General features: G+C 42.1%; 1 protein-coding gene across 5 annotated transcripts in view; it reads right to left on the reverse strand.

Annotated features, from left to right (window-relative positions):
- The window catches only part of DPF3 (double PHD fingers 3), a 232439-nt gene that overhangs the window by 48985 nt on the left and 161584 nt on the right, over positions 1-21870 (reverse strand). For all 5 annotated transcript variants that reach the window (XR_013228425.1, XM_077322681.1, XM_077322678.1 and 2 more), the window contains exons 6-7: positions 18411-18489; positions 10267-10404 (exon numbers count right to left, since the gene is read on the reverse strand). Coding sequence is in view for 4 of the 5 variants with exons in the window: in XM_077322681.1 (XP_077178796.1) it covers positions 10267-10404; positions 18411-18489 (217 nt within the window). In the remaining variant the exon portion in view is untranslated. The remainder of the gene's footprint in view (positions 1-10266; positions 10405-18410; positions 18490-21870) is intronic.

Consider the following 21870-nt stretch of genomic DNA (forward strand, 5'->3'; position numbering starts at 1 on the left):
TGCCTAGTAGCTGGTGAAAATATTGCAAAAGCACTGCATGGAAAGAGTGGGGAATGGAGGCAGCAACAAACTGAAGCTATACTAGAAACTAATTAAGCACCATGATGTTACTTTGAAAGATATTTTACATTTTTCAGTCTTAGAATATCTGTATCCTAAAGGCGAAGGAGAAAACTTGCACTAAGGTTTATGAGTAACAACAAAGTTTGTCAAGTGCTTTTGATATTAAAATGCTATTGGAATTATTAATGGCAATAAAGTGATGCAGCATGAAATTGCTGTTGCCTGGTTAATAAGCCTCTATTGTCCTCTATGCAGGCAAAAAAAGAAGAGAGCACGGTGGACAGAACTGAGCCGAAGTATCCTGGATGTGAGAAAATTAAGGTCTTTGTTTGAGGCCTAGGCCAAAAGCTCTTCCACGCTATACCCCTGAGCCTTCTTCCCTACTGTTCAAATATGTGTTCAGAATTTGGCTTTACCAGTTCACATATTTCCAGCCCTCATCCCTCGGAGGGATGGCTGACATACAATCTGAACCTGTAGGGTAAGTGGCACTGAGTTTCCCTCACGTTCCTTTCCCCCCTACTGCTGACAGAGCTCATCTCTCTGCAGGTCTGACATGTTTCCATGACAACCAGAATCCTGGGCTGTTGCTGCCTCTGGTCTTGCCACCTGTTATTACTCCATCTCTCAAGTGTAAAGAACTGATTTGTGACCTCTTATTTTTCTGTTCAAAAGCAACTTTGCAAGGAAGAGATGGATTCAAGAAATAAGAAATTAAAAAAAAAAAACCCTAACTAATAAATGGGGAAAGGAGAGGAGGGAGAAAAAAAACAGCGATAGGAGATGTGCTTCTGGAAGTGCCTTGTGCTAATAGAATAAGAGATTGAATCCCTGCTGGAGATGAGTCCACCTCCGGCTGGCTTATTCCCAACATTTAATGAGAAATGGAGAAAGTCATTGGGGGTGGGTTTCAAAGGGAATGGTTCATTGCACAGACCAGCATATTTTTTGCACAGGACAGAGGTGTGGACTGAAGCAAGACATACTAGGCACTATAAATCTGTGGGAGAGCTGAAGGACAAGCCAGATGGAGCTTACATAAAATGAAGTCCAGTCATTTCCTATTAATTCAGGGTTTTGTTCCCCTCCCCCTCTCTCCAACTCCTTAGAGGTGCATTTCCTTACTCCTGTTTTAAGCACGTGAGTGAAAATTAGTCCTTCTTCAAAATGACTTGAGAATTGCTGTGATTCCTGTCCAGCAGATTAGTATCCCTCCATTTACACACGGTTTTCCTCGGGGTATCTGTGCCTCCAGTTGGTATGGAATTAACATTTACATTATACAAACAATACAATTGTATGAAAGCATTTGTAAAATATATTTTGTTCATTATTTATTAAAATAATTTAAATGCAGCCCTGCTATTCAGGAAATTACTAACGGATCAAGGGCATTGAAGGACACTGTTGTGTGACAAGGGAGATATGCAGTATGGGTTGAAATACAGGAAAGTTAAGTAAAAAAAGAAGAAAGACTGCAAAAGATCTTTCAAATCATGAATGGTCTAAGGATAGTGGAGCAACTGTATGAGGTAGAACCCTGTCGGTTCACAGATGACATTTATCCAGTGGCCTGAGGCTGCTGCCATTAAAGGGGCCTTCTGGTATAACGTATGGATGTTTCAAACACTTGGGGCCATTCCGCACAACCACCAATGTAGCTAAATGTAAGCGCTATTGTAAAGCGCTACAATTAATACTGGCAGGTCTTGACAACGCAAACAGTCGTTTCTAGTGGGGAAAATGGCTCTCCCACTAGTGATGTTTTCGTTACCCACAAGTTTCCGGTCTCGCCAGAATCGCAACAAAGGAGGCAATATTTTTCGGCGCTTCTTCCCGCCCCTGGCTATCAATCAAACAGAACAGCCAATGAACTGTTGTGTTCGTGCTCCTGGAGAGCCCCTTTCCCTTTAAAATCTGTTTTTTTAAAAACCTGAAAACACCAGTAGCAATGAATATTTGTTCATTCGATGTTTCAGAAAGACATTTTTCGCTGACATAGGAGCTGGTGCTTAATCGTTTACACGCTCTTCAAGTAAAAAAAAAATCCCCCCCCCCGATGGGTGCAATTTCTGGCCAAAAATAACAGGCAGTGTTGAACAGGGGGCTAAATTGTGCTTGGAAAGTTTAAAGACAATTGCAGAAGGGAGCTTTGTTTTACTGTTAAGCACTTCTGTGGAGGGACTTCAGCCGAAGAAGCCTTACTTATTCGTTGCTTTCACAGGTTTGGGGGGGGGGAATGGCGATCGCATCTCCGGAAGCTCGGGGGCGAGAGCTAGGGAGGGACATTCTTTCTACCGCTATATTGAGAATGCACATGTCTTTTTCAGATGTGTTGCAGGTTGCTCTCAGGAGTGAAGTGGTTTTTTTAGGGGGGAATCCACTTTTTACAATTCCCCAAAAAGCACTAGATCGAAGCACTTTTTGCGGAAGTGTTGCAGGAGTGTTGCGGATTGTGTACGATGTCGTGCATAATGTTAAATAAATAGCATTACACAACAGATAGACTTCAGCAACATTAGCGCTGTGTGAAATGGCCCTTGAGTATGCCAGCATTCTCCATTATCAGTGAAACAAAGTGACCTGGACTATCCATGTGATCAAAGCATTTATAAATTACCAGTGTAACATGGGAGCCAGCCATAAGGAAGCAATTTAACAGCAGCAACTGCACTGCAAAGATAATATATGGAGCAATACTACATAAAGCACATGGAAACTGAAAAGTGAATATAAATCTGTTACTGCATGGTCCTCAGCTGTTTTAAACCTGGACTGCTTTACAGATAGAGACAGACAATTAATGAGAGACTGAACGTTGCATTTAGGGTAATATATTTCAACACTAAATGCTAGAAGAGTCTGACAAGTATGGAATCATAGAATCATAGAGTTGGAAGGGGTCATACAGGCCATCTAGTCCAACCCCCTGCTCAACGCAGGATTAGCCCTAAGCATTCTAAAGCATCCAAGAAAAGTGTGTATCCAACCTTTGCTTGAAGACTTCCAGTGAGGGGGAGCTCACCACCTCCTTAGGCAGCCTATTCCACTGCTGAACTACTCTGACTGTGAAAAACTTTTTCCTGATATCTAGCCTATATCGTTGTACTTGAAGTTTAAACCCATTGCTGCGTGTCCTCTCCTCTGCAGCCAGCAGAAACAGCATCCTGCCCTCCTCCAAATGACAACCTTTCAAATACTTAAAGAGGGCTATCATGTCCCCTCTCAACCTCCTTTTCTCCAGGCTGAACATTCCCAAGTCCCTCAACCTATCTTCATAGGGCTTGGTCCCTTGGCCCCAGATCATCTTCGTCGCTCTCCTCTGTACCCTTTCAATTTTATCTACGTCCTTCTTGAAGTGAGGCCTCCAGAACTGCACACAGTACTCCAGGTGTGGTCTGACCAGTGCCGTATACAATGGGACTATGACACCTTGTGATTTTGATGTGATGCCTCTGTTGATACAGCCCAAAATGGCATTTGCCTTTTTTACCGCTGCATCACACTGCCTGCTCATGTTTAGTTTACAATCCACAAGTACCCCAAGGTCTCGTTCACACACAGTGCTACCTAGAAGCGTATCCCCCATCCAGTAGGCATGCTTTTCATTTTTCTGACCCAGATGCAGAACTTTACACTTATCTTTATTGAATTGCATCTTGTTCTCATTTGCCAATTTTTTCCATGGTGTTCAGATCTCGTTGAACTCTGTCTCTATCTTCCGGAGTATTTGCCAGTCCTCCCAATTTGGTGTCATCTGCAAACTTGATGAGTAGTCCCTCCACCCCCTCATCTAGATCATTAATAAATATGTTAAAAAGTACCGGGCCGAGCACCGAGCCCTGAGGTACCCCGCTACTCACCTCTCTCCAGTCTGATGAAACACCATCAACTCTTTGAGTGCGGTTCTCTAACCAATTCCCTATCCACCTAACTATCTGAAAATCCAGATTGCAGTCCTTCAACTTATCCATCAGAACCTCATGGGGAACCTTGTCAAAAGCTTTACTAAAATCCAAGTAAACGGCATCAACTGAATTTCCACGATCCAGCAAACCTGTTACTTGGTCAAAAAAGGAAACCACGTTGGTCTGACAGGACCTGTTGGAGACAAATCCATGCTGACTTCCTTGGATCACCAAATTGTCCGCCAGATGTTTGCAGATCGCTCCCTTTAATATCTGCTCTATTATCTTCCCCACAACAAAGGTCAGACTCACTGGTCTGTAGTTTCCCGGGTCATCCTTCCTCCCTTTTTTGAAGATCGGAATAACGTTTGCTCTCTTCCAGTCCTCCGGGACATCTCCAGTCCTTAAAGAGGTCCTGAAGATAATGGGCAAGGGTTCTGCAAGTTCTCCGGAAAGTTTTTTGAGCACTCTTGGGTGCATTTCATCCGGACCAGGGGATTTGAACTCATCCAGTGCAGCTAAATGCCTCTTGATAACCTCTCTGTCCATGTCAACCTGCCACCCAGACACTATCCTTTGGCTACTGCCATCTCTAGATGTGCCTAAACCCTTTGACCTGTGGGAAAAAACAGATGTAAAATAGGCGCTGAGCCTTTCTGCTTTCTAAGCATCCTCCATTAGAGTTTGTCCATCTGCACCCAACGGTGGGCCTATTGCCTCCTTTACTTTATGTTTGCTCCTCACATAACTGAAAAATCTTTTTTTGTTACAATGGGCTTCCCTGGCCAATCTTAGCTCACTCTCAGCTTTGGCCTTTCTGATGATTGATCTACAGTGCCTAGTAACCTGTAGGTACTCTTCTTTAGAGCTCTGTCCTTCCCTCCATTTCCTGAACATTTCCCTTTCTTAGTTCCTCTTGAAGTTCTCTGTTCATCCAAATAGGCTTCTTAGAGCTCCTGCAGTGTTTTCGTCTTTCTGGGATAGTCATGGATTGAGCATGCAATAGCTCTTGTTTGAGTAGCGCCCACCCTTCACATGCTCCCTTCCCTTCCAGCATTCTTGTCTATGGTATGACACTCATCATGTCTCTGAGTTTATTAAAGTTTGTTAAAGTCCAAAACACTCCTCCCAAAACTACAGGGACCCTCAGAAACTGCCTAAGAGGGGGAGGTCAGAGGTTTGCAGTGGGATGGGGAAATCAGCTAAACCTCTCTTCCATTAACAAAAATCTACTGCTAGATCCAACCCAATGTTTTATATATTCAGCATAAAGGCATTGTTGTGGAACTTCCTCAAAGAAGGCAAGGAAGGCATTCAAATACATCTCCTACCATTGCCTCTTGATAACCTCTCTGTCCATGTCAACCTGACATGGGAGAAATACCATTGAAGCAGAGAAAGAAAGGACCCCGATGTAACATTCCAATAGCTGCTACTTGGTTTGAAGAACAAATAGTTTCCCACCAACAGAGAAGCTACGTTTATTTATTTATTCATCCATGGACTCCTGCTTGGATGAAAATAAAAAATGTTTCAAAGAAGGCTTTGCATGGGAAACAGGGAACAGCTTCGAAGCCCAGTAGGATACATGAATTAACAAAAAAAAAAAAAAACTTGGGAGACTGAGTATCACATTGTGCTTCAAAAAGCATTCTGACACAAGAAGTGATTCCACGCTATAAATTCTGGCCCAGCCTGAATTAATTGTGATGCAAGTAATCAACAATATAGCTCCCTAGTAGAGTTGCCAGTTCTTCTCCCAAACATGGACCTTTGGATCTTCTGGTACAGCAGGACAGAGGAGAGCCAAAGCTGCGCTTACCTTTACTCCTATCAGGGTGACAGACCTTCAGTATGGCAACTCTGAAGGTAAGGCAATCATAAGCCACAGCCATATTGGAGCCCTTGCTAAGACATTATTATCTGACAGTTTACAGTGTGAAACATGTTTGTTCCTTACTCCCAGAACTGTGATTTACATACCATCATTGAATCTACCATGTATGATCACAGGTTGCAGATCCACTGTATGTGTTTAATGCTGAAGCTTTTTGAGTCAAATTCTGAACACTGCTAGACCTGGATGAATACTTGGGACTATGTAGTATATAGTAATGTAGTAACATTAACAGAGTATTGCTAGTATGGAAATTACATCTGTAAGCAGAAATTAGAACCAAGAAAGAAGCATTTAGCGTTGTAAAAGGTGCTAAGTTGATGCAGTAATAGATACTTTCTCACTATTGCACAACAGATCCTTCTGTTCTATGATCCCCTGCTCTAAATGTTTATGAAAAGTATAATATAGTATATGGCAAAAATAAGGTGTCACTTCTGGCCCTCAAAGTGCAGAAGTCTGTTGAAAGAAATGGGAAGTTTTATTTTTTGGAATATTATTGGGAAACTTTTTATTCTTATAGAAGGCTAAAGGAAGACAACTGACCTAAGACCTGGATCATTAATGACATATTGCTTCTAGACTCATGGCTCTGATTCAGGCAGTGTTAAAGGTAAGGATGTGACTGATTTTTAAAACAACCACTTTGTCAAATCCCAGTATGAAATTCATTTTTCATAAGCAATTTGTTATGGGAGTGAAGGCAGCAGATGTGTTCATTTAGATTTGGGGGCACCCAGCATGGGCACAGAGGTAATTTCCTGCTAGTGCTTTTAGACTACTATTTAAAAGATTTCAGTGTATGCTATATGTATTGTTTTAATGCAGTTTATCTAATTGTTTTGTCTTTTGAGCTTGTCCATTGGGTTTCAATGGGGTCGGGATGGGTCGGCCACGACTTCGCACATAACAACAACAACAACAAAATCTAATTGTTTTTATATTGTTGCTACCCATCTTGGGTCCTGGGATAGTCTGAAGAAGAATAGGTGTCATGTCTGTGGACATTCAAAGGCTAAGAGCTTGGAAGCTGAGCCTGAGATCCAAAACTGTTGTTTGGGATTCGCCAGTTTCGCCAACCTCCGTTAATGGCCAGTCACACAACTTGGTGGGAGCTGCAAATGTGTATATAAGTTCCGCAGTTCTGATTGTTGATATTCAGTATTTCTGGTTCTTGTAAAGTTGGGTTCTTGGAGTTGAATGCCTGTGTTTTACTGAACTTATGGATTTAATAGCAAGTATTTAAATAAATTAATGAATGCATGTTGCTAAAGGGGAAAAATGAACCAGACAAAACTACGGCTTCCATTTCCCAAAGAAACTGCAGAAAAAGAAAGATTCTCTCCCCAATTATGTAAGGAGAGACAACCCATCTTCTTCCTTCTGACTGCACTAAAGGAATATAATATTTATCTGTTCAATGTTCATGCTTTCCAACAGATCAAAGCAATGTACACATAAAATCAGTGTAGGCATAAAACAATAACAATAGGTAAAAGTCAGAAGAAGAACTCATATATTATTATCCCTGTTGAAAGAGCATCAGGGTGTATCCTATCCTCAGACACTGAGAAAGAGAAAGGGCTGTCAGCACACTAAGGGGAAAACAACATTTGGCTTGGATCCTCAGAATTATGGAATGCCTCTTCTAAGGTCAGACCCTTTGGGATACCTTGAGAACTGCTGCAGAGTACAGACTAATTTGGACTATTGATGAAAACCCACTGGAAGCGATAATTGAAATTAGTTACAGCATTAGATAGCACAAATATTGTTAAGTAGTCATTTGAAAATGCTAAAACCACATTCACTTGAGAATGACAGTGGAAGAACAGGAAAGGAAAAACCAAGAAAGGCGGTTAGCTCTTGAATGGCACGTGGCAGCAAATCAGTATGGGATTTTAATGAATTCAGAACCAGCAGGCCAATTATTACCAGAGATATTGCTGTGAGGACATGCTAGGACCAGTGAAAAGGGACAGGCAATAGAAATAGCAAGAACTGTAGCAGCATTCTGTCTGCCATGCCCTCCAGCTCCCACCACACAGCCCCTATTGTTTAGTTTTGTCTTCAGTAAATTGGCCTACTTGCATTTCTGTCTTGTGCATCTAGGGAAATAATACTGCCTACTATTGGCTGTACATTTGGCCCTTTTCTATCAGGTTCAGGCAGCTGTGGATTAGCTATATGGATTAACATCCCCTACTTAACACTCTTCCCAATAGCTATGAAGAGAAAATTCTTGATATCCAGACCCTGCAACACTGCAGACCTCTCAAATCTAATTCACACCATATGCCCAATTGTACTTAGGGGAGTGGAAGAGTCTGGCTTGTCCTGCCACATCTCTGAGGCTTTCTCTGTGTACAAAGGAACCAGTAAACAACTGTGTATTAGCTGAGTGAACAATTAGCATTCATATGGAAGATGGATGGCAGCATAAATTAAATCCTGCCAAGTGAGAGAGGGGAGATTTGATAACCAAGCTCAAGGCTGGAAACAAATATCTGAAGACAAGTGCAAAGAGGAGGAATCAAATGGAATGAATGATCAAATAGGAAGTACACAGCACAAAATCCAGTTCCCAACTCTGGCTTTGTACTAGTTACATTATGCATGGTGGGGAAGAAATTATAGCTACAACCCCAGCTGAGTCTGAACACCTATCCTGTCTCTGAGTCCACCAGACAGTGAAACATGATATCAATTCTTGCCCACACAGAAAAAAAAAATCAAAAATGCAAATTGTTCAGCTGATTCCTGAATTTTATATGGCATATTAATCGCATTGTTTGAGCCTTCTGTCCACTGGATTTTGTATGTCGATACATGTGTGCATATAAGTCCTCTTCAAGCACAATGTCATGCTTAGGCAACTGAGAGGTTATTAGAGTGGAAAGGACAACCGGGCATCCTGTTTCCCTACACGAGGGTATGTTAATTTAAACCAAAGCTATCTGCTGCTGTCCCAAGAAGGTAAAGTTTTCAAGCAGCAAAATAAAAGGAGTGGAATCAACATGAAACCAAGGTGCCACTTCACTGAGTAAAACAGCTTGCTCCATAGAGTGGATTTGGGATCACAATTAAAAGGGTGGCAAATTACCAGTTATTTATTATGTATCGTACCACAGACAGATAAAACATTTGACATGTAGTACAAGCACAGCCTTTGCAGCCTTGAATACACACATACATTGTAATGTCCTGGAGCAGATTTTGGAAAGAAACAGTTCTGCCAGTTTTCTAGTATGTTGGGGAAATCCATTTGTGGTGGTGCCTATGGGGCTTGGACATACAACAGCAACCTAACCTTTCTCCCCCTTTCTGATAGCATGTTTTAGCCAAACATCAGTAAGGTAAAAAGGTGAGACTTCACTGTTTAAATAAAGCAGAGACTCTAGTCCAGTCTAGAGGTCTCTTCTATGATCAAATGTAATTAATCTAGTTTAGATTCTGACCAGTGGGCCATCTAGTCCAGTATCCTGTCACACACAGTAGTTAACCAGTTTCTCTGGAAGTCCAGCAACAGGGCATAAAAATCAACTTCCTCATTGTTGCCTCTTGGAACTGGTATTCAGAAGTTTACTGCCTCTGTACATGGAGCTAGTCATCATGGCTAATAGCACAATGATATATAAAAATGACTCTAACCTATGCCTAAAGAAGAACTGTTTATTAAAGCAAAGATAAGGACTGAAGTATCTACAGAATCTTCATTCCAGGCAATACTAAAATTCCCAGATCTGTGCTTTAAAAACTGAGAGGGAAGGACAACCATTATTTTCTGAAACAAACAGGATTTCTGCAGCAGAAAATAGGATTAGACCTACTTTTTCTGAGTAGATCTTATATTTGACTTAGGTCCTTGTCTCCTATTTTCTACTACTCTCCCTTCAAATTTAGGGACAGTGTTTCAAATGTCAAGTTTAGATACAGAAGGATGCTGGTAATACACAGAAAATTTCATACAATAACACAAAGAAAGAGAAAAAGCAAAAGGAAGCAGCCAAGTGCATTTTATTGTTCTCTGGGCTAACCACTGTGAGACTCCTTGGCAATGGGAAGACTGGGCTCCCCTCCTTTCCTCATCTTCCCTCAACATGCTCACCCCACGACAGCAGTGATGGAAAGTGACCTGCTGCAGAGTTAATGTGAGGCTTGAGTTGAATTTTTTGACTAGCTGAGCTCAGCACCTGGGAAAGCTGCAGTTGATTAGCTCCACTAAAAGCTAAGGTCCCAATAATTCACAGAGGAGCAAAGTAATTGTGGCAACTGCTGAAATACAAGGATAATGTGTGTGTGTGTGTGTGTGTGTGTGCGGGGGGGGGGGGGGGTGATGGGAGCATTCCAGAAAAGGGAAGGTGGGGGGAAAGAAGGAAAAGCACACATTCTACTCACGTTTATGATTTTCATTTCTGTGGGCAGGTGGGGAGCGTGTCTCTTGCTCCTGAGCATCATCCCCCTCCTCACTGGCAAGGTGAGTATGAGCATAATGGTAGCTCAGGCCTGGTCTGTTCTTATAGCGCTTGCCACAGACTGTGAGCAGAGGAAACATGAAGAAACATCAGACAAAGAATGACAGGTCAGTAACAACAAAAGGGTCTAAAACATATCTTCACTGTTGCTTCCTTTGCTGGACAACTAGATTAGTATTTGCATTTCACAATGACAGAAAATTAATTTGTCCACAATGAGGGCAGAATTTCAATTTACATTTTGTACTTGGATAAAGACACTCATGTACATGCTACCAATGTGCACACAGGTTTAATGGAATCTGATTTACTTCAGTTTTATCCCATAAAACTGAAGCTGAAGTGATAAAGGATTTGGTCCTGTTTCTGAGCATTTTAAAGGAGAATATGCCATCTCTCTCTCTCTCTCTCTCTCTCTCTCTCTCTCTCTCTCAGGCACACACACAGCCCTCAGATTAACAAAAAGCACAAGTGGTTGTGCTTTGGTATCCATACAAAATGCAGAGGAAAGGCTTAACTAGAATGGATGCTGGGAAATTCATGATAGAAGTTTCTCAGTGTTTTCAGAAGTCAAACATCAGTGATTCAGGAGCCTAATCAAAACAATCCCCACTATCAAAGTGGTTATTATTCACTGTGAACTGACAGACATCTTCTCTGCCAGACCTTTCCTCCCAAGACTTCTGGGGGGAGATTTCAGTTGGCGAAACTATGCAGGAATTCTTTCTCCCAGTGTACTGTAGTCCCAGTTTAACAGGGCCCCACAGCTGCTAGTGGCCTTTAAAAGGCTGGGAAGATCTAGTCATGGATCTACCGGTGTCATATTTTAATCATGCCCTAAGAATTGGCCCCAAGATATCTCAATTTAAACCTAGATGCTGCTCTGTTAAGGTATGCCTACTGCTGTGATAGCCAATCTCATTTCTCATGTAAATGAGAAAATTTCTGGAAAATTATGGCCTCTTAAAGCTGATCATTTTATTCATTTTATTAGTATTAAATATTCAATATTAGAAATTAGTTTCTGGGTATGAGATAGTAAACCATAATTGTTATTATTATCAAATATTCTATTGAGGAAACTATAGCCCAGAGAAAGGTAAAATTGTTTGGAATAACACAATGATTTGTGTTGAGGTTAAATTACCAAACTCTCGGTAACTTCTTTCCTATGAGACTTGACACACACTCATACACCCTTTTATGTTATGTGACATATTGATGGGAATGCAAGCTGGGAGTTCATCCTGCATAGGGTTACTAATTCAAACCTTGGAAATTCCAGGTGATTTGGAGGTGAAGCCTGAGAGGGCAGGAGTTTATAATAGTTTCCAGCAGTTCCTACCAAAATGTGACCTCACTTCTAGTGTCCCACCATGTCCCTGTTCCCCCTGTGCTCGTAGCCAGACCCCTCTTCACTCTGGGGGGTAGTTTATAGGTAGCACAAACATAAATGTCCCTCCATAACATTCCAAATATTAATTTGTACTGCACTGTCTTGCATACACAGACACTGGATTAGACAGATAGCACAAAGTTATATGGTCTGCTCCCAAGAAAAAAAACATAGACACCAGCCAAATAACAGATCTCTGGGACTTGCTTGGACTCTTTAGATCAGTGGTCCCCAACCTTTTTTAGGCTGGGGACCGGCAGGGCATTGGGCCGCGCGCGCAGGGACCGCGCCCGCGCGGGCCACGCCCACGCTTCGGGCCGCGCTCGCGGCCGCGCCCGCGGATCGGGCCGCGCCCGGCCGCGCCCGCGAGCCGCGCCCGGCCGCGCCCGCGAGCCGCGCCCAGCCGCGCCCGCGGATTGGGCCACACCGGCGGGCCGCGTCCGTGGATCGGGCCGCGCCGGCGCGGCCTGCACGGGCGCGGCCCGGCCCTGATTCCTTCTCCCCGCCCTCCCGCAGTAAGTAGCTTCCCAGGCCGCAAGCTTGCGGCCTGGGAAGTTTTTTACTGCGGGGGTGGGGGGGCGGGGAGAGGGAGCCGCGGCCCGGCGCCATGGCCTTTGCGGCCCGGCGCCGGGCCGCGGCCCGCAGGTTGGGGACCACTGCTTTAGATAACATTAGTGAGATGGCATAATGGAACATTCTCCCCACACATAATGAGCATGTATATCTTTGGGACAATAGGATCTCTTGTAATGTATTACTAATGTCATCAATTCTTAATCTCACCTTTACCTTCACACTTAGGGAACTCAGTATTACTAACAGCCTGCCCCACTTTAGCAATCTCCTGTTCTGAAATCTTGGGGTTATCAAGACACATAAACATCTCTGACTACCCTGATAGAGCAATTGCAGTTATTGTTTGGTTCCTGGGAAACTTCCAAGATTCTGTCCTGGGTATTGTCTTCACTTCGGACAACCCATTACATGCATGCTAGCTTCTTTAGTTTACACAGAAATTACACTAAGCACATTGTTTTAGGGGCTAGCGTGTCAGCCCTAGCTTAAAGATACAATTTTCCTTTGAAAGTAGAACACCTAGCACCCATCTGTGTGTTTCTAAATGTCCTGCATACACTACCTCCTTGTGTATAGGCTATTTTTATTCACCAAGACAATGGTTGTTTTCATCGATTCCACAGACTTCTTATCCATGTCATGATGGTGATTATAGCTTCCTCCACTTCCTCATATCTATTCCCAGGCAATCCTGTCTTTTCTTAGCATGACTTCTTGTGTGTATGTTTTGGTGTGTCTGTTTGTAAGTTCCTTTTAAGATTCTTAATAAAGCAACTTTTCAGTTACTTCAGGCTCACTTATTTAAGAATATCCTAAAGGAATTGTCCAGTACACATAGTGGAGATCCCATAGTTACCTGTCTGTTGCTAATTCTCCAATTAGGCTCACTAATTTCACCAACTAAATTCAAACACATCTAATTTGGGTAACATCTGCACAATCCCAAATTTTATTTTAAAAAGCAATGGTTTAAACAGTTTACAATGTTATCATTTAAACATTAGCAAGTTTACGACGTATCTTTTGTGAAGTTATTCCAGATATTACATCTTTTTTGTACATACTGTCTTCAAGACAACAGGTGTGTAATGAGTGAAAGGTCATCCTAAACTAGAGAATGAAGACTGATGGTCTACTTTTAAGACTATCAGACAACTCTAGTGTGTGTGACCCCATTACTTACTTCAAGCCACCATTTCCCCCAGGTTATTATTTATTTATTTATATTTTTATACTTTCCTTCCATACAGCTCTGGGTGGTTAATCAGTATTCCTGATGGGAAGGTAAAGTTCTCTGGATGTGCAAGAATAATACCAGCCAGCCATAACAACATCAAATCTCTAAACTCAAAAAGTTTTCTTTCAACATTTTTGGCATTATTTAGCTAATTAAAAAAAGCTCATGAAAAACTAGAGATCCAACTGCAGTAGAGACATGACAACATACGGTAATTTCTTGTAAAGTAGCAAGTGAAGTTATAAGGAACACAATAACTAAAATAAAGGGAATGCAAAACAAAACTAAGACAGTTTTTTGGAGACAATTATTGTGAGGCAAAGCATTCCTGAGTTCTCCCAAGGGTTAATGTAACAGGCTCATTCCATCTTGCAGATGTTGTGATTGGATCTCTCTGCCTACTTGGCTCTTATCATCTTTAAGGCATGAGTTAGGAATGGGATAATTGACTCATCATGAAAACTTGTGGACCACAGGATGGGAGAGGGAAGTCAGGAGTGATGAGGTAATTTTCTAGAGGGTTCCAACAAGAAGATGTCCTAAGTGGATTGTCATCACCTGACTTTGCTTAGCCAAAAATATAATTGAGCTAAGCGACTGAAAGAAAACTAGCTTGTATTCTGATGGACTAAATCAGCCTTCCCCAACCCCCGGTTCGGGGACCAGGACTGGTCCAGGAATCTGTCAGAACCAGGCCATGGTTCCTCCTCGTCCTCCTCCCCGGCTGCTGCCTCAGGGGCTGCCCTGCCACTCTGCTGCCGGATCTCCAGCGGCCGCCATGGCTGGGGCTCCCCCTCAGCATGGCACTGTGCAGCTGCTACCGGCAGTGCCTCCCAGTAGGTGGCAGGAAGTCAGGGGTGCCGGCGGGAAAGCAAATGGACCAGGGGCTCAGGCAGCAGCAATGTCCCTCAGCAAAAGACTACCCCCCCCCCCCCCAGGCCTCAGTAAAATTATCAAGCGTTGACTGGTTCCCGGTGATAAAAAGGTTGGGGACCACTGAACTAAATGATATGCTTATATTGCAGTAGACAGCAAGATAGACAATGCTTAAGCTTTGGCCTTCTAATTTGGGATTAGGTTTGTGCCATCAGAAGCAGACTTCAAATGTGTTAGACAGTTAAGCTAGTTTTTCTTGTTTTTCTTGCTGTATGGTTTTACAGTTTTATATCTGCCTAACTTTTTCTGATATGCTACTGTCTTCTCATATGCACTAGGTCTGAGAACACACAGGATTCAGGTTTAGACTCTTTTACAAATATATCCCATATTCTCTACTACAAATATATAATGTCATATCTGTCTGCAAAACTTCTGAAGCGAGCTGGCATAGTGGACCTTTCCCATCTTTCAACTTCATGTTGTTTGTCCACAAAATCCTCCCCAAATATAAGGAAATCCCTACAAATGAAATATAATACATATAGGAGGCTTTGCAAGGCTAGAGAATCAGAAAAAAAATGCCTCCTACACCATCTTTTGCTGACACCTTCCATAAATGGTCTTCATAGACCTTGCAGAGCACTTTACTGTAAATCTAACTGGGATGCATTAAAACACAGAGAATGTTGCCAGGACCTGCATCTCAAACAAAAACTGCAGGTACAGTCATCCAAAGCTGGCTAAAAGTAATGGCCAAGAACAAAGGAGACCTGAGATATCTAAAGGTATAGATTAGATAGCCACTCCAAGATGTAACCAGCTCTTTTATAGGAAGTCCTTCAATCCTAATTAGCTACATCACCAGCTATCAGCACATCACTCAGCTGGACTGAGTTTCTGTTTATCTATCCAATCCAAATAAGTTCCAGGCATCTTCAGGCTATAATAAATGATTTTTCATTTAAAAAACAACAGCAGGGAAACTAAATAGAGAATGAACTAGATGTTCAATTTGACACTATACCTAACTTTAGAGCTGTATGTAGAACTAACTGAGAATGAGGGTGGGGATGACAAGCTGCAGAATCCAGTTTAGGAGCTCATTAACAATAGAGAGGAGCAGGCTGAGGGATGGAAAGGCTTCACATGTAGAAAAAACATCCCAAAGGCCTCAGCACCATTACAACGGCCTCCAGAGGATGCTAGGACTTCCTGTTATGATTCTTGTAATAATATGCTATAAGGCTTTCTGTCAAGGTAAAAACAGTATTTTATAGGCTGCCTTTCATTTGACAATTCAGAACCTCAGTTTGATTGAACAGATGCTTTGGTTGAACTGTCAGCAAGCCACTATAAAAATATTCAGGGAGCAGTGAATGCTGTCCTGTGTCCACAGTATACATCAATTGATCATCACTGATTTAAAGAGTCGTACTGTATCAATCAATCTGGTTTCTTGCAAAGAGTTTCCTATAAATTGTGAAATGTAGTGTAGCATAACAACAACAGGCAAAGGATGTCCTTTTAGGAGAAATATTCATTAAACTGCTGGCTGAAATAGTTACAGAAAAACCATGATGAGAGAAGATGGAAAAACGTATGAACGTATGGAAATAGTACAAGTGGAGACTCTGTGAGACTCTTGCACCCATCTGCTGTCACCCTAACATGACTGCCAGCCAAACCCCAGAACTGAACTGGACAAAGGTCTGTGAAATATTTGGGGGAGGTGCCTCAGTTTGGGAGGTACAAACCAGGACATTTTCATGGGTAAATTTGGATTGTGCCCATCCCTTATCTGCCCATGGATTGTGCCCATCCCTGCCATGGATTGTGCCCATCCCTTATCTGCCCATGGATTGTGCCCATCCCTTATCTGCAGATGGAGGCCACAAATCCCTATTATTTTCAAAATTGAAAAATAATTAAGGTATAGTTTGAGTGAAGTGGAGCAACAAGTACATATGGGGCAACCATCAATTGATGACTCCAGTACACTACATAGATGAAGCACTTTTTACAGAATAGGTTGCTCTACACTTTAACCAATTGAAGGAGATTAGGCTGAAACTGTGATTAGCCCTACATCACTAAGTAAATATCCATGGCAGAAGGGGGACCTAGATATAAGTCTCCCAGATCTTAGTCTAATACTCTACCCATCATGCCAAACTGGCTTAATTTGTTTTAGTTTTAATATTGCAAACTATTTTTCATTAAACAAAGGATTACCAGGCACCACAGTATGGCCAATTTTAAGGCATCCCCAGTCTCATTTAGCATTTGACTACCCAGTCTAGGCCTTTCCTGATATCACAGCAGCTACTTTAATAGCCAAGGGCTGTGACAACTTTGCCTGACAAGCCACTATTACAGCATCACAAAAGATCAACCAGTGGTACCAGTTAACACAAAGAACTCTGAACTGAGGAAGTAATTGCAGAAGTGAATGCGAATGTAAATTCAGTCTGTCATTTAACATACTGGTTCACTAACTGCAGTAAAGAAAACACCATGACTATCCTTGAAAGGCACACAAGTACAATCACCCATTGGATCTTGCATCTTATACTGGGGAACAACTGGGATGTGCATTTGGAAATAAACTCATACTTAAACAAAAATAATGGGAACAAACGTGTAAATAAGGCTCATAACGAAAAGAAACAAAGCCTTTGCAACACAAACAAACGTGTACCTCCTTGGCTTATAAGACATGCTTATCTGATGTTTCCCATGGCTGTCCCCCTGCACTTTCTTGCAGAGAGATAGCTTTGAAGACTAAACTCTGATTTCTATATTGTTCTGTTCAATAATTGCTCTAGTAACACAACTTTGGTTACTGATTATGTCCAGGCAGATTGGATCTTGATAAATGCTTAACAATTTAATGTTTAACTTGTATTCAAAAGTCACAGTCTTGGGGAGAAGCCAATAACATTGTACCCCCAATAAAGAGTTTTGGAAGAAGAAAGAACTAACAGTACGAGAAATACAGAAATCTTTAAAAGAGCAATAATTAATCATCACTTGTGTGTACCTTATTTCACTTACATTCTTTGTAGCACTTGTTACAGAATGAACCCAAAGTGAGTAGGCCTTGTACAACTGAGCACCTTGGCACAGCTCAATCATAACAGCCCATCGGTTAAGTGCCAGCTCTGCCCAAGTCAAGAGGTGAAGAAAGAGTAATACGAGATTTAGCCCTTTGATTGAAAACTATGTTTGAAAGAAAGGGATTTATGAAATGGCATGAAGCAAACAACTAGGTATACTTTTGGCTTTAAAAACAGGACCACACTATGTGTTACACAGGAGAAGTGAATATTCTATAATTATAAAAACAAAACAGCTGCAGGAGTCTGCTATGTTTAAGCAAAAGGGCCTATGGGAGGTTTCTCTCTTGCCATTTTCCCAATCTTTCCAAACCCCGTTCTCTCCAAACCACAAATATTAGAATTCACCTCCCCCATTGGTAGAAAAGCAGCTAAAGTCCTATATTGACAAGAACAAAGGCCTGAGGGAAACCAGGTGGGTGGCTGTGTTGGTCTGAAGCAGCAAAACAAAGTCTGAGGCCAGTGCCATTTTTAAGGTGCCACTGGACTCAAACTTTGCCTGCTGAGGGGAACCAGCAGAGCAGCATCTCCTTACCTCCATCGTTCCTACATTTGAACCATAAGTCTCTTGCTTTCCATTATAAAAAATGCTGAGAGGTTATTACTACAAACTCCTCATATTTATCTACTTTAGTCCTATGGAAAGAAACTGAGAATGAAGCAAAATATTCTCAGAGCGCGAATTTGGAAGTTGGCTTCCACCTGCATATAAAAGGTGGGGTCATCATGGGTGGGCAGGTAGCTGTGAGTTCCTGCATTGTGCAGGGGGTTGGACTAGATGACCCAAGAGGACCCTTCCAACTCTTTGATTCTATGAAAAGGTAACTGGACTAGGCTGAAAGCAGAATTTGAGCACTACTTACTGTCACAAACATAAGGTTTATCATGGTCATCCATGGAAGAAACGTCATTCCTTCGCCTGCCACCTCCAGAGCCTCGAGCCTGTAATGAAGACAAAGGTAGTGATGCCACAACAGCAATTTGTCCACCTCCCTGGTTTAAGCATAATCAACAAAATTCCATGGAAGTTGTATAAAGATGGAACACCTGACAGTTGGTGTTCTAATATTGCATGCTTAGAACAGCTCCAAACCCAAAGTACTTCCAATCCAAAGCTACATCGTATCATCTTACATTGTTGACATTCCTGTGTAAAAGAAGGTTTAGCCATACAGGCTAGAATGTACAAAATGCTTCTTTATGGCTTAACCATTGTTGTGTGACTTAACATGCATCCTACCACACTGATAAGATACTTCTCTGTCACTCAGCCTTTTACAGCACTATAGCTTTATGATGTATTTCTTGACAACTGGACTGAGTTCTGTAAATTATTGAAGTAGAAAACTTATGACATGTGGCATGGGAAAATGTGCTGTTCACATAGTTATACCCCCACCCCACCCCTATTCAGACAGGCAGGCAGACTTACACAGGCAATCTGAAGCAACTTCCACATAAGGAATATTTGGTGACACAGCCTCCAAATTCTGGTGGCTTATTGGGGCCCCTCCAAATGATGTCGCCAACCTCCCGAGGCTTTTTCGCGATGTGGCCATTTTTAAAGCGAGATGTGGTAAATTCAGGAAAGTGGATTTACCACTCTCTGTCGCCTGTCCCAGAGGTGTACAAGCAGCGAGCAGAGTGGTGAGTGGGGAAGGGAAGGACTGAGTGGCTAATGAGGAGGGGAAAAGGCGAGATAGGGAGGCAGAGTGTGGAGGGGAGAAATAGTGCAATTTACTACCCTGCAATTGTGGGTAGGGAGACATCGTGGGATTTGGCCCTGTGTGTAGAAAACAGCTGAGAGCTCCATTTTTATCTGAGGAATTGACTGCTGAACCTTGTTACTGAGCCAGGCCAGAGTCAGCACCTTTGTAAAGCCCATATGTAACTCTGCTGGCACTTTGTGACACTGGATCCCTGGCTGAACTAGTAGCTGTAATATCACCCTTATAAACAGTGTGAGACATGCTTTTTCACTGCTCAAACTGGAAGTGGTTAGATGCAAATATATCCTACTCCAATAACAGCACACTATCCAGCCAGGGGATCTATGGCTCTCCTATTCTTTGTGTAAGACTCAGAACTGGGGAAGCAATGAGCTGCTGGCAATCAGATATGGAGCTACTCCAGCAAAGGTGAATAGAGAAGTCTGCACATGAAGGAATGTTATTGCTGTGTTTGGTTACCATGGAACATAACAGGATTTTATGTCACAGGATGTGGGTTTTATTTGTAAATCTATTAGGAAAAGCTTGATTTGAGTCCAGAAACACCTTAGAGACTGACAAGATTTTGGGGATATAAGATGTTAAGAGTCAAAGCTCCCTTCATCAGACACAAATCAAAATGGAGATCCCTGAATTCTTATCTATAGTGATATCACATGTTATAAATGCTTTCCACGCTCTACATCCCTCCTCTCCATGACCCAACCACACACACACTTCTTATGGGAGTACATTTATTATGATAACAACCTTATTGGTGGGCAGGATTGGTACAGGTGGTGGTGGTATTTATATTTTTTCATGTTTTAATATGCTTTTTGTACTTTTAACACTGTGGACTTTTATTGCTGTAAATTGGTCAGAGCCCACTTGTGAGGAGGGATGATATAAAGCTAAATTACAAATAAAGTAACTTTCTGTCCCTAAGCATTTATCTTGTGCTCTAATCAAGCTGATTACAATATGTATTGTACATTGTGTATCCTGAGCCCCTTCTTTTGCAACACCCCTTCCACCTTCAGACAAAGGAAGCTTTGATACTCAACAGTTTATATATCCAAAAAACTGTTGGTCTCCAAGATGCCACTGGACTCCAATTGAGCTGTTCCAATGCAGACCAATTCATCTGCCCTCTGAAAATATTAGGAATTATGATTTAAAGTAGCTATGTAATAATCTAAATGTAATCTTTGAACCTTAACATCTTCTATGGGTATATTTAGGACTGGCCAGTAAATAGGTATAGCTGTGTTTATGAGAATGCTGAAGTTTTAAAAAGCTACTCTGAAAACCCAGTTTATAACAAAGAAGAGTTGCTAATCACTTTGAACATACTAAAAAAGCCTACAGAAGCCATTATTTTTAACATAGCAATAATAAGAGACACAATACAGGCAAAATGAAGTACTTTTCAATCCCACTGATGACAATGACACAGAACTGACAGTGCTTCATTCTTTTTAAAAATCAATATATGTTTGTACTGAACTTTGGCTGAATACTGCCCATAATTAGTATGATTACCATATTAGCAATCAGATTGTGACCAATAGCCACTATCCTACCATGTTTTTCAACACCCTGGGGGAAGGCTTCATACTTTTTGAGTAGAGTGGTGGGATACCAGCCAATATCAATATTCCATAATTTACTACTTTGCTTACAAGGTCAATCTAAAAATAAACATTTTCTAGTTTCCAAAAATTCCTCCTTGCTCTTTTTATACAATGAAGGATACATTTTGATAAAATCAATCAATGAATGGACAATTAGGCTACTGATAACACCTACATAACCCTGACCTGGGTTGCCCAAGCTAGCTCAATCTTATCAGATCTCGGAGCCTAAGAAGAATCAGCCCCAGTTAGTTAGGACACTGAAGAAGCCCAGGGTCACTATGTAAAGAAAGGCAATGGCAAACCAACTCTGAATGTGTCTTGTCATGGAAATAAGTCAGCTGTGACTGGATGACAATTTCCAAGAGCAGATTCAAATTGTACCCTAGTAGAGTACAATTTTGGTGGAAGCAGCCAGACTGGGGGCAGGGTACCCCCCACATTGGAAAGGGTGTCACTCTGAGTGTTCTTAAAGAGGGAAAAGGGGGAGGAGATCAGGGCATATCTTGCCCCCTCTGGGCCACCGTAGGACAGGGAGGAGCCTGGCCCTTCCCTGTCCACAGGGGCCTTTTGCAGGACAGGCCCTGTTGGCCCCTGCAACAGGCTAAGGTACCATGGATTCTCCGGTGTTTCCTTAGCCTGAGCCAACTGAGGGTCCTATCCACTGCAGGTCCAGGAGGGGGCCTGCCCAGTGGCTATGTCATGTGGAAGTAGGGATTAGCCCCTCTTCCATATGACCGTCCTCTCGGCCTTTTCCTCCCATGTGGAAACAGACCATATGTGTCTCTTTCTCCAGCATGCCATAATACAGGCATCATGCTACACTAAACATTACTGTGGGAGCAAGCCTTGTGAATCATTTTAGTGCAAAACCTAAATGAAATGGCAATTTAAAAAAATCGTCCCAGTCACATGCATATTCTCTAGCTGTTTTATTGTTTTTATTCTGCTCCTTGGACTTTTGGCACAGTGTGCAT

This window comes from Paroedura picta, chromosome 2 (assembly GCF_049243985.1).
Source record: "Paroedura picta isolate Pp20150507F chromosome 2, Ppicta_v3.0, whole genome shotgun sequence".
Classification (NCBI taxonomy): domain Eukaryota; kingdom Metazoa; phylum Chordata; class Lepidosauria; order Squamata; family Gekkonidae; genus Paroedura; species Paroedura picta.